Below are 13,813 nucleotides of genomic sequence, written 5' to 3' on the forward strand. Positions count from 1 at the left end.
AAAATCAGGAACAAGAATCCATCTCAAGCATGCATTAAAAAAACAGCGCTCTATCTTTTCAGCTTCATTCACTGCTAATTGCACTCAAGCTAAATCCAGGGCAGGTTTGTCATTCGAGCATAAATTGATACTCCCCATCTGGCTCCATTAGATGTGTTAACTACACAACTAATTGGTGTGTAATTGCCCTTAATAACTGTTGCTTTGAGATGAGAATCAGATGTTTCAATTATGGGGTGAAATGGCCACTCTGAGGCACTATGGTTTGGTATAGCTGATATGTTGAGTCTAATGATGACATATCCAGACCGAGCTCAGTCACCTCGGAGAGACTCTGACCCCTAAAATGGTGGATCAGCATGAGAGACCCGCTGGACGTTATAGAGCTCATTGGCCCAGAAGCGATTATTAGTGCGATCCTTATAGGTGACAGTTTCAGTAACACAGAAGCCCTTGAGACAGTGGCATAAAATAGAAGGCACCACAGTGGCTCTACATTCATTATTTACTGACACACCAAACAATATGAAAACACTGACTTATGAGTGAGAATTAAAGTGATAGTTCTCCCAAATACTGAACATTTTGTCAGCATTTACTCTCATGTTGATTTAAACTTTTTTCGTATTACTTCTGTGGAACACAAGAGAAGTTTAGTAGAAAGTTCATGCTGCTATTTTCAGTGAAGTGAATGTTGACTAGAGGTTGTCAAAAAGGACCAATGATAATCAGTGTTCAATTCATACTTTGCACGTGACGTCACAAGTACTGGCTGGCGGGCAAGAACGTCGTTCTCTAGCAAGGAAACCAAGAAAACTAATCAAGGATCTTTCCAGGACGTCGCCAGTTTTAATATACAAAAGTTGGTGTTTTGAGGTGTAAACGACATGCCAGATAGTTGTTGTGCGATTGGATGCACTATTATTCAGCATAATCGGGTTCTCAGAGACAACGATGGATATAACGGTATAGCGACGACTATCTTAATTTACTGGCTTAATATTTCTCTTGTGGACCTACATTAATGACGGTAAAAAATTTGAAGAATATTTCTTTTTAAACAAGTTTTTGAAGCTGCTTTTGATTTTCACAGATGGCAGAGTTGTGCTGTTTGTGAACTAAAGACTGTTTTTAGGCCTATACCATTTTAGTGATATTATTCATATTTAGTAATTGTATTGTTTTTAGTGTTATTAGTGTCATTAAATGTGCTATGGACAGTGCTATGGACATTAAATGTGCTATGGACATTGACGTTTTGTCAATGTGCTATGGAAACAAAATAGCCTCACTATATAATTGATTGTAGTATTGGCCATTTTGTCAGCGTTTGTTGCCCGCCAGGTATCCATGGTAGTCACGTGAATGCAAAATACGAATAGAAGAAAAAAAACACAGGCTTGGAATGTAATTGTAACGCTAATATCCAGAGAAGGCGATGATACTAATAGTAATACAAGGTTTATTAAATAATAACTAATAAGAGACATGCGAGAACACAAACAATTCTGGACAATGAACAGAACAAAGGGAGGAACTCAAATACACAGTGATGATTAACTAAAAGACAAACAGCTGTGATGATTAGAGTCCATGGTGGGTGAGTCACTGATGAGTGGCAAGAACTAGAACAAAGGGACACATGTGATGTATGAAAACAAACTGAAAGTCCATGAAAACAAACTAACTAAGCATATCATGACAGCCATGAGGGCGAGTAAATTGTGCCTGATTTTTAATATATTTTTAATAAATTTAACAGTTTTTACTTTTTGCACACAAGTCCAGCTAAATTACATAAAAAAATAACTCCAAGCCATTTTAAGCATGGCTTGAGATCAAAAAAATTTTGATTTGAGTTGATCATTCAGTCTTTCTAGACAGAAATTAATTGAATGGACTATGCTTCATTCAGCCCAGCTGCTGACTCAGAATCTGTCCACATCCAAATGTCAATGTGCTGATGGATAAGTCTGCAGTCAAACACAAGTGACTGATACCGGTGCAAACAAAGGCATTAATGGAGGCAGTCCTACTCAGAAGTACTCAGTCCTTGCCTTTAAATGCCAAAAGTAATAATGGAGCACTCTCTGGACTATTCTGACTTTTTCCAAGAAGGTGAATGCTATGCAAACCATAAATGACTCTTAAGAAGTGCCTGTGATTTATTATGACATATCACATCATTCAAAACAAAAACATAATCTAACATGACTAACAGGCCTACAAGCTAGAGTTGCCTCAATAAAGTTAGTGACAAAAAGACATCCTGCCACATTGGCTGATTATATATTTGCGTTACTATACAGTATATATATATATATATATATATATATATATATATATATATATATATATATATATATATAGTATATCATTACTGGCTAAAGGGGCGGTTGCCGGTCACACTACACATTTCGTTTACATTGACTTCCATTCATACGCATGTGAATGCATCAGACTGTTATGGAAGGCCAATGGGGCCAAAACGTGTGAAACTAAAGTGTAAACTTATAATTACGCATTTATACTTTAGTTTTACACGTTTTGGCTCTATTGGCCTCCAATAGACCGCAAAAAAAAGTTTTGCATTAAGTGAAAACGTGTTTAGAAGATCAATATGTCAGCGTGACCTCTTGGCTTAATTAAGAGAACATTTATTTTGCAGTAAAGTTGAGTAGGTTGTATATTTTTTACATTTTGAGTGTATTACTATTTGTCATTCATGTTTATAAAAAAGACGCTTCAGAGCGTGACGTCATATCATGAGCGTTGCAGTGTCCGAAGACATTTTGCACGCACAAAGTCTAGTGTGGCTTAATTAAGGGCAAGCTCACACTGGTAACACTAAACAACAAGGTTTCTTGTCATCTGTCGTCATCTTGTCATAGTAGCATGCATATTAGACAACACAAACCAGACTAGGTGTACAAACTGCAAGACATTTGATCAAGAGGCAGTCCTGACCAACAGCGGGGAAAATGTCACATAAATTCACGCAAATGATTACGAGATTTCTCTGCCAGGTCTGCTAAAATAATAAATAAATACACATACAAATAAATGTAACCCCACCCCACCTCACCATTATTTAAGAATTTGACATATATGATGATGCAAACAATTAATAAGGTCAGAAAAAATCGGAATAAATTTAAGGGGCGAAACATCACAGCTTTGTTTTTGGAAGATAAATTAAAAGTCCTTTAAAAATCTGAGGGGGCACGACAGATGCTGTTTGAATGAGCATAATGCTTCTGTGTATGTCTTAAAAATGTGTGTTTCGCTAGCTGCGTTTACATGAACACCATTGGAATAATTCCAATTGATGATTAAGACGTGATTAATCAGTATCTAAGAGCAGCATCTTTGAAATTTGCTTTATATTTGATACACTTGAATTGTCGCATGTAGTGCATGCAAAATTAAGAAACATGAATGTAAACTGAATTTGTACGTAGATCATTATCCTTGCGTAGACTTCAAAGTAATGCAAGAATGTAATGTTCTTCTATGCATTCTGAGCTGGTGCGCGAGTCTCATTAGCAATAAACGTAAGCTCTTATCAGCCCAATAAGGTGTCCATGTGGCCTCAAAGCGTTGCTCTTGCCACTCTGAGCTCGATTGCTGTCTGAGGTTTTAGCTTTGCTTAGGATAAAAAGTGCAACGCTTTGGCGCCCTCCAATGGCTCTGACTGAGCAACACCACGATGACAAAGGAGTTGCTTCATCATTAGAATTAAAACATTTTATGTCCAGAAACGAATGCAAAAATGTATGCTCCGTGTAGAAGCAAGAATAAGTCATGTTCTGACCATTTAAAAAGCATGTATAGTCAAAATCATTTATTTTGTTATTCTTCAGTTACATCATTTTTTTCTGGCAGTCACAAAAAGGCTGATGTACATTTGGTCAGAAACAAAGCCAAAACTCTGTAAACAATACAAAAGAAGATAAAAGGAGAGTCAAAGACAGAGTTCAGAAGGGATAAAAAAAATTTAAGCCGAGAGAAATTAACAGCCGATTCATTTCCAATATAGATCAGAGTTGCACGTATATTTTTTTGATAAGTTTATTCCTTTGATAAAGCATATTTCAAAGAATCCACACCATAGACCACATCACAACAATGACAGCAGTCATGATGTCCCTAAGAATTTAATATTTTTAATTCTTCGATTCTATTTGAACTATTATTTAACTAATAAACGTAAACAGATACCAAAATGTGCAGCTTGTCCATATTTAAACTATTTGGCCTTAAAAAAGCAAACTGTTAGGAAAAATCATGTGACTTCTCCATTTCTCTTATAGAGCAAATAAAATGTCCAGTGTGCATGTCACAAAACAAAGCATGAGACAGATGACAGTATAGAAGCAGTGTGGAGGACAGAGGCAGAGGACAACTAGTGAGACATCAGTCTTGTAGCTATATAACCGAATTTCAAATGCTGGGCCCTAATGAGATGAACTCTTATTTCTGATGCAACCGTGTAGCTTTGAATTTAGACATCCTTTTGGGTGGCTCCTGAGGTGCTTCTTGGCCCACCTCCTCCAGCTTTCTCTCCGGGATTGTGGGTAAGGCAGGAGGGGCGATGGTCAGGTGTGGAATTGAGCAAGGCAGGGGGTCCTTTTCAATCACTGTGCCTGTAAAAGCCTAAGACACAAAAAGATATTTAAATATTTACTGAGATTATTTTTGCCAGAGCAAGACATAAAAAACAACTTTACATTTTATATAAATTCTGGACTGAGAAGAAAATCAAACTACTTCCATGATGCTAGGGCAGTTGTGACTTGAGTGGTGCAAAATACATCCTTTAAGATCATTATACAGTGCTTGCCATTGTAAAGACTGTAAGTCTATCTGTCACAGCCTGATTTTCATCTGCAAAATGTGCATTGGACCGAGCATCACAACAAACTTGTAGCCAATCAGCAGCAGGGGGCGTATATAATCATGATGGGGAGAGAGCGTGAGCAAGAGGGTGATTAGAAGAAAAGAGAGATGGCTGAGAGAGACATTACAAAAGATAAAGATTCAGAGGAATATTACTGGAAAAAGAAGGGTTATGATCAGGCAATAGCTTTAGGACCCTGCGTTAATTTAAGAAAAGCTTTGCAGTGTGGAAGAAATACAAGCGGTAGGAATGGATGCATAGGTTGCATTGTTTCTGCTCCATACATGAGTAACATGGTTTTGATTGTGTGCTGCTGAAATGTATTTTAATCTAATCTTAGGAACACAGAGAACCATCTGGATATATGTCAGATGCAGAGTGTTTAATAGGAGTGTTTAAAAACAAAAAAACAAAAAACTAGAGGTCAGTAATATATTTCGGTGCAATACCATGCTGGTTCTAGGCTGCCAGCCTCTATCTCGATAATACAGGGGTGTCCAATCCTGCTCTTGGAGGGCCACTGTCCTGCAAAGCTGCAAAACCCCAATTAAACACACATTAATCAGCTAATCAAGGTCTTAATAGGCATACTAGAAACTTCTAGGCAGGTGTGTTGAGGCAAGTTGGAGTGAAATTCTTCAGGACAGTGGCCCTACGAGTTTGGAAACCCCTGCGGTAACAGTTTCAGATCAGGTTAAGATTTTTTACAGGATTGGGAGATAGATGGGGCGAATTTTCATTTCATGCCAAATTTAATCAACAGCAACAAACATTCTGTACCTCAAAGCGTTCGTTAGTGCGGGGACTCGTCCCATAAGGGCTCTCTTCCTCTGCTATGCCATCGCTGGTATCACTGTGCATGGCATCATCATGGCTCCATGAACGTCCAAAAGCCGCACGGCGCTCTTCAAAGTCAGCTGTGCTGCTCTCGCTGGTGTCACTGCACACGCTGTTCTCGCGGCTGCGAGACTTCAAAATGGACTTCCGTGGTATTGGCTCTCCATTCACCAAGTCCACGAACACCCTAAAAACATAGACTGTGTTTAAACTGAAGAGATAAAAACAAACTAGCAGTGGAAGACGTGAATTAAAATAGATAAGGCTGTTACCTATAAATGTCTGCTGGGCTTGTGATCTTGTAACTTTCGAGAGGAGAATGGCCGTTACTTTTGCCATTTTTCTTTTTTCGTTTGGCTTGCTCCTTTTGTTCTTTTCTTTCGCTGAACTTTAGAGTGGTGTTCTTTCCTGTATTTATCCTGACCTTCAAAGGAAAAAAGGAAAGATTAAAAGAAAGAATTATGCTAAATGTTTTATTTCCAAGACAGACAGGAGAAAGTAATTCAATGCAAAACATAAAATGTTAATATACACTACTGTTCAAAAGTTTGGGTTAGGTAAGATTTGAATGTTTTTGCATTAAAGTCTCATGTACTCAAGTCTGCATTTATTTGATCAAAAATACAAATAAAAGTAATATTGTGCTGAATTTTCAGCAGCCATTACTCCGGGCTTCAGTGTCACATGATCACATTACCTTTTCTTTCTAAAATTCTAGAGAAAGTTGTCTTAACTTTTGACCGTCAATTTCTGTACATGAAAAATTACAATCCGGTTTTAAAATCCTGTCACAGTACAGAGTAAGCTCTTTTAAGAGTTTTGAATGATGTCATGTTATTCACTGACTCTTGGCAGTCTATTGCTCTGGTTCTGTTAGACCTCAGTACTGCCTTTGATTTAGTCAACCATGATACTCATACATCACGTCATGAAACATGTGTTGGTCTTCGTGGCACGATATTACAGTGGTTTCAGTCATATCTCAGTGACAGGAGGCATGTTGTCAATATTGGACAGTGGACACCATTCCTCCTCTGAAATACACTTAAGTTCTGGTGTTCCCCAGGGTTCAATTCTTGGTCCGGTACCGTTTTTCCTTTATATGCTTCCTCTAGTGTCTATATTTAACAAGTATGGGGTCTCTTTTCATTTGTATGCAGATGACACCCACATTTATATCCCTTTGAAGCGTGATAAGAAGCAGGCTATTGTGGATTGTTTGGAAGAACTAAAACTCTGGATGGCAACTAATTTCCTGAGCCTTAATGAGAGTAAAACTGAATTTATTGTGTTTGGTTCAAACAAACACTATGTACATGATTTTTAATTTGCATCTTTGTCACCTTATTGTACTACATGTCAGAAACTTGGGTGTTTGGTTTGATAATAATCCTAAACTCGATAAGCATATAAGTACTGTGTTAAAGGTACAATATGTAAGAATTTTGTAATAAAATATCCAAAAATCACTTGCACAGTGTGATATATTTCTTGTAGTAGAGTACTTGCAATATCCCAAAAGTCACACAGTAATAAAGTGGTTTACCATTAAGCCTATTTAAAAAAAAGAAAGAGGACAGACTTACTTATTCAGTCGCGTCTGTTTCTGTTTATTTGGGAGTTACAGGACATATTTACATCACATTTAGAAAGAATGATCATTTCTACAAATATGCCACCAAAAATACAACCAGAGGAGCTTTAGCACACTCTCCCAGTAGGCTATTGCCTACAGTTATATTTCCAGTCAGAGAAACAGAAAGAAAAAAAACTACCTCAAACGATCTATAATGATAATGATCAGAATCCACATCGGATCACAAACAGAAGGCACTTTTGAGGTTTTGAGGTAAATTATTTTAAAAGTCTTTAATAAAAGACTTTTAAAAAGCCTGGCCCCGAGGAAGCAATTACGAGGCCCGATCGAGCCCCGGAAGTGACAGTGGAAGCGCGACTGGCCCTGGCACGCACTAGCACGCCCGCTTTTGGCACGACAGTGGAAACGCAGCTAATGCAGCGGCTCGGCTTCTTTATGGGAAGCGTAAACATTGAGTCTACCACGCCGGTCTTGATCTCACTACATTGGCTGCCAGTCAAATATAGAATTGATTTTAAAATTCTATTGTTTGTTTTTAAATCTCTCCATAATCAGGCACCACAGTACTTATCTTATCTGTTACATCCCTACACTCAGTAAAGGTCACTTAGATCTGGTAATTCTGGACAATTGCAAGTTCCCAGGACAAGACTAAAAAACAGAGGTGACCGAACTGCCTAACCCTAACTTTATCTATTTTTAAGTCTACTCTTAAGACTCATTTAAAATCGTTGCCGTTTAATATATCTTGACTTGCTGTTTACTGATTTTACTTCCACCTATTTTACAGCTTGTGTTTTATTGTCTTTTATTGTTTGTAATTCTTGTTTTCTTTTGTACTTGTACAGCACTTTGGTCAACTTCAGTTATTTTATGATTGTGCTTTAAAAATAAACATTGTATTGTATCCTTCAGAAATCAATCTAATATGCTGATCTGTGCTCAAGAAGCATTTCTTACCATTATAAATGTTGAAAACAGTTTTGCTGCTTAAAGGTGCTCTAAGCGATGTTGGGTGATGTCACATCTTGTTGACGTTCGAAGTATTGTCAAACAAAACAGGTTAACCAGACCCTCCCTCATCCTCATCCGCGCACTAACCCCCCAAACCGCACCCCAAAATCCTTCTTGTTGGTTATTGGCTGGAATAGTTTGTTATGTTTCGTGGTGCGGGTTAGCCCAGTTTGTTTTTGTTGCCGTTTGTAGAGCCATGTTTTTTTTTTTTTTTACAGTGTGTTCAGGGGACAGGAAGCGAGCGGATAGTGAGGAGATGTTTGCTGTATGTGACAAAAAATGTTTTGGCCTAAAAAACGCGTGACATCGCATAGAGCACCTTTAATATTATTGTGCAAATTGATCATTTTTTTCAGGATTCTTTGATGAATTCGAAAGTTCAAAAGAACAGCATTTATTTGAAATAGATTTTTTTTTTTTACATTATCTAAAAGAGTTTTGTGTAGCTATCGACTAACCTTTTTAAATTCCACAGTGTGAGTAAAGTAGATAGTTGGAAGCCCATTGTCTGTTTCCTCCTCACAATCTTCCTCCTCCTCCTCATCCTCAGGGTGCGAGCCATTAGTGCCGTTCATCTGACTTGTGAGAGATGACGGTATCCAGCCATTTTCGTTCTGATGGCCATTAACCTGGACACCGCTGCCACCATCTGCTTCCTTCTCTTCCTCTGAGGAGGAAGTGGTGTCTTCTCCATTAGTGTCTGTGCTGTCCAATCTGGTATAATAGGGAACAAAATAGACCAAATCTATGAGTATCTTCTTAAATGGTTGTAACAGCTACTTTTTCTGTACTGTATGTGCATTGCATTTTCATACTACTTAATGTATGCATACATGGAGATTTAGTGGTCAAAAAGTGTATAAACCTTGCTTTTCATACCATGACCTTTCTGTGAAGTTTGTGATAACTGAATAAGGATTTATTTTCAAAAACCATTCAACTCCATTTGTATTCTAGGAACCAATACTTGATTGATTTAAAGAGAAAGACCATTTTGTATCCCACAGGAAACAATTTTTAGCTAGTATCATTTGACCCCATATTAACTACCATTCAAAAGTTTTAGGTAAAGTTTTTTTTTAATACATGTTTTGAGAAGAAGTCTCTTATGCTCACCAAAGCTGCATTTATTTGATCTGAAATACAGTAAAAACAGTAATAGTGTGAAATATTATTTCAGTTTAAAATAACTTTTATATTATAATATATTTTAAAATGTAATTTATTCCTGTGATGGCAAAGCTGAAGTTTCAGCATCATTACTCTAGTCTTCAGTGTCACATGATCTTTCAGAAATCATTTTAATATGCTGGTTTGGTGCTCAAGAAACATTTCCTGTTATTATCAATGTTAAAAACAGTTATGCAGCAAAATATTGAACACCGTGTTAGATTGCAAGTGTTTTTTTACCGGTATCTCGCATCCTGCAGTTCCTCCTGACGCTCTAGATCATCAAGTCGAGCCCACAGCTCTTCCTCTGACAGCACCCCTGTCTTTCGCTCTTCATCAACTTCTTCCTCCTCTTTGTCCTCTTTCAGGTCCAACACATACTCCTGCTTAGGTTTAGAGTTCGGTTTGTGGGCCAAACGATGTTTTCCTGGGGAAGCACAATAGAGTGTAAACGTTATGAACAATAGAAGTAGAAACCTGATCGCATGACAGATAGCCTGAAGACTAGATTTACCTTTGGTAACTTCATCCTCCTTTATTACCTCTTCTCTAATGTCTACAAAATCTCCAGTACCCTGTTGAGAAAGAGTGGACGTGATTTTAGGCGTGTGCTGAAGTTTCTTCCAGAAATGAAAAGATCAGTATATGGGTTTTCAAATGTCACACAGTATTGAGGTCATAGTTAGGAAACTTACACCAGTCAATTTCTCAAGATCATTTGTAAAATCAGCCCTGTTCTGAAAGTTCTTCATCACTTTTTGTAAGTCATCTAGTGCATTTTTGACATCTGGAAAAATATCACATAAATCAGCTCAAGCTGTAGGCATTATTCAAAACTGGTCAATGGGAAATATTAGTAGAAATAACTCACGTTTCTTTCTGTGTTCCACAAGAGTGTCGGCTTGTTTGGCAGAACACTTTGCAAACCAGTTATCCCCGAGGAGCACCGTTAACTCATTAGTGTGAACTAGCTTTCCCGGCATGAAAGCCAAGGGACCAAATGGTACCTATCATGTTAAAAAAACAACCAAATAATGAGCAAAATCAGGGCTTCCATTAAAAGTGTCACTTTCAAATCTGACAAAAGGTCCATTCACACAAAGATCAATAAATATAAAGATAACTTTATTGGTGTCCACACCAACTCCGTTAACGTTATGTTACTACGCCATCTTCTGCTTTAAATGCTCAAGCTCTGATAGGCTGGCAATTGTTTTATCCTTCAACTGAAACAAATTGTTTTGAAAGTGATTCCAATGAAATTGTTCCTCTATGGCACTACAGACCTTATTAAAACATTAAATATATAAAAACTTTATTGTTATCGTTGGTATAAATGTGTCTTAAAACCAGCTAAAAGGAGTGAATAATCCTCTGATGATAATTAAACATTTTGTTGCTCAGTCACACAAAATATTTTGTGTATGAAGATTAAGTTGGATGCATTGCTAATTGAAAAGTGATGCCATACCATAATATCATAAGACAACTTGTCAGGCAAGGTCCTGAGACGGTCCTGAAGAGATTCATAGTCTTTTTCCACCTTTTCCCTGTCAATCACAGAGAAAAATTAATCACTTAGAAGGTTATTACTGTTTTTTTTTTTACATTTAAATTCTATTTTTGCCCTACTAACAGAATGTGTTTTTAAAATACTGAAAAGGAATATAACAAAAGCCTGTCAAATCTTTTGTCATAACCATCAAACATCTACATAGTGATTCACAGTATAAACAGCATTTCCATTCCAAATATAAACATGCAAAAAAGAAAAGAAAAAAAAAGACAAAAGACAAGACAAGCTAATGTGCAGCTAGTTTGAGCAGTTATTGGCATTGATAAGAATGTTATGCATGTCTGAGAGAGCTGTTAAACTGCATGAGGACACTCACCAATGCTCAATTTGACTTCTGCAATCTTTCACCACCTGTTGTGGAAGACAATTGGTCATTTCACAACCACTGAAATTCCCAAAATGCCACCGTGACAATCACTGCTAACCTATCTGTAATATTCTGGTAATGTAAATTGACCATAATAGAGAGAGCGAATGATAGTCCTGAAAATTTCTTGACGTGAGAAGTTGAGACAAGGTACCATGTAAGGATTTTTTGGCAATGTCATTGTTAAAAACAATAGCTATACATATAAAACAACTAAAAAAAGTCTGTAGACTCAAATAGTTCAGTACTATCGCTCAAAGAAAATTAAGCCCATTAGAAATGTTTGCACTGTGACATTAATTTCATAATATGAACCCTTTATTTCACATACTGTAATGCTCACTTGCACAGTTTTTCTATTACTGTATAATTCCATTTCACCTCACACTCTTACTATTGTAATTGAGAAATGAAAATGCCTCTTGACCGAACATAAAACATTTTTTTTTATTATTAAAAAGTAAGGTATTATCATGATTTTAAAAAAAGTGTTTTCTATTACAGTAATGAGAGAGAGATTTTAGTATAATGACAGTGAAAATTTAAAGGTCAATGTGCTTATTTGTCATGGAAAGATGTCGAGGTGCAAATCATCTTAATTTTCCTTCTGCAAAATACAATTTTCACAGTAAAGTTGATTATTTTTATGTTGGAGAGAAATATGACCCAGTTATGTTCTTTACAGGCTTTAGGAGATTCACCCACCAATAGAACAACATCAAGCATGTCTAACAGCATGCTCACATAAGCATTATATGTTTCTTATTTTCCTTAATAGAAGAAGTGTTGCTGAGGCTAATGCAACAGAAAGTTTCCAAATTTTTTAAAGAACAATACTCCAGTCTTGTTGACGTTAAATGAAGCAACACAAATGTAGCTTTCATATCCTGCCAGCTGAGGTTTATCCTCCAATGTCAACACATGGCATGGGTAAAAGATCTTTCTGCCTTTCACCTGACCTACTTATGTTACTCAAAATACCATGCAAATATAAATAGGTCAGTTAAACCTTAACTTCACACACGGAGTCATTTCACAGGATTTGTACCACATACAGTAACCATACTGTAAGCTTTTGCTTGCTGTATGCATTTTGGCAACGTGGACAACTTTGTATTCGATTAAACTAGAATTTACATTACATTTTTGCTAGCTACCTTACATGTACGATAATTTACTGTTAACATTATATAAATTACATGTACATATGTACATGGATTTTATTGCTAAGTATAAAAAAAAACACATGTAACAAGCAATCAGCTAACCAACACGTGATACACAAAGGAACTTTCTAGAAAATGATACGCTATGCGACTACACTGAAAAACAACATAAATATATAACAGATAAATTGGTGCTAATGATAAATCGCGTGCATGAACATTGGGTTTTAATATCTGCAGGAATGCATCGGTGGTATATGAAATAAACATTACTCCTGACCTTTCGGTGCTCCTCTTTCAACCTCTCAACACCTTGAGGCAAATCATTAACGTTACTCCGTTTGACTTTTCCAGTTGCAGCCATTTGGTCGTGAAGGATGTCATCCACAATAAAACAAGGTTTGTTTTCAATATCCAAAACAATGAATGCTCAGCGGTTTGAAGTCCTATAGAAATGTTTATGAATGCAATTCGATGCGTTGCACTCAATCTGTCGCCTCGTAGTCATAAATGAAGCAGAACAAACGGTCCAGTATATCGAGATTGATACCATTTCACACGTGCATGGTACGATGTCGATCTTATCCCAAAATTTCCTCTTGTTTACAGTCCACGAACGGCCTGTTTCCCCTGCGCCATGTTCATCTAATCACGGATGTAGTAGCCTACGTCCTCTAGATATCTCTCTCCCTACTACTACGGTGCAAACACGTGATCGCCTACTTCACCTAATTAATTTCACTTTCATTTTTAAATAACAAATAAAAAGGTTACGATAAAGTACATTTCTTATAATGAAATAACTATACGTGGACTGAAAATAATTATCTGCATGAAGCTACACAAATTATGTACTATTATTCTCCTCAAACTGGCCATAATGCAGCATGACATGAATAATTAAATTAAAGACGTGTATACTATTTTTTAATAATCATTAAATGTGGTACTATTAATAGTAAGATTTGTTTGATTGAAAATGTTCATTCCTTGATATGAAAGGGAGGAGTGTCCTTTAACGTAAACAATCCTCATGCCGACTACATCACGTGACGTTTTGAAACAGGACGTTAGTTTTTGAAAATGATTTTACCAAAATAAAATCCTTCAACTCAATGCAATTTTTCCCTCTGTGGTGTTTAAGTTAAGACTGTTTTAATTTAATTTATTTTATTTTTTTTACCCA

The 13,813-nt window shown here is 36.7% G+C and overlaps 1 protein-coding gene across 1 annotated transcript; it reads right to left on the reverse strand.

Moving 5' to 3' along the window:
- Positions 1-3,829: 3,829 nt before the first annotated feature.
- On the reverse strand, positions 3,830-13,668 carry uri1 (URI1 prefoldin like chaperone). Its single transcript, XM_077193513.1, has 11 exons — positions 12,908-13,668; positions 11,411-11,445; positions 10,990-11,068; positions 10,390-10,525; positions 10,214-10,305; positions 10,033-10,093; positions 9,759-9,945; positions 8,807-9,062; positions 6,010-6,161; positions 5,681-5,924; positions 3,830-4,656 (listed from the first exon to the last, which is right to left on the reverse strand). Exons 1-11 carry the CDS (start codon positions 12,989-12,991, stop codon positions 4,474-4,476), a joined length of 1,509 nt encoding a protein of 502 aa, XP_077049628.1. The 5' UTR covers positions 12,992-13,668; the 3' UTR covers positions 3,830-4,473.
- Between the last annotated feature and the right edge of the window lie 145 nt (positions 13,669-13,813).

The sequence above is a fragment of the Siphateles boraxobius genome, unplaced genomic scaffold (assembly GCF_051911475.1).
Source record: "Siphateles boraxobius isolate OS27281-9 unplaced genomic scaffold, OSU_SipBor_1 31, whole genome shotgun sequence".
Taxonomy (NCBI): Eukaryota; Metazoa; Chordata; class Actinopteri; order Cypriniformes; family Leuciscidae; genus Siphateles; species Siphateles boraxobius.

What these genes read in the sequence shown, in the direction of transcription:
- uri1 (XM_077193513.1), bottom strand. Translation starts at nt 12,991, where the DNA reads ATGGCTGCAACTGGAAAAGTCAAACGGAGTAACGTTAATGATTTGCCT. An exon ending in TGAAAGAGGAGCACCGAAAG is followed by an intron (nt 11,446 to 12,907) that starts GTCAGGAGTAAT and finishes CTTCCACAACAG; the next exon opens with GTGGTGAAAGATTGCAGAAG. An exon ending in AGAAGTCAAATTGAGCATTG is followed by an intron (nt 11,069 to 11,410) that starts GTGAGTGTCCTC and finishes TGTGATTGACAG; the next exon opens with GGAAAAGGTGGAAAAAGACT.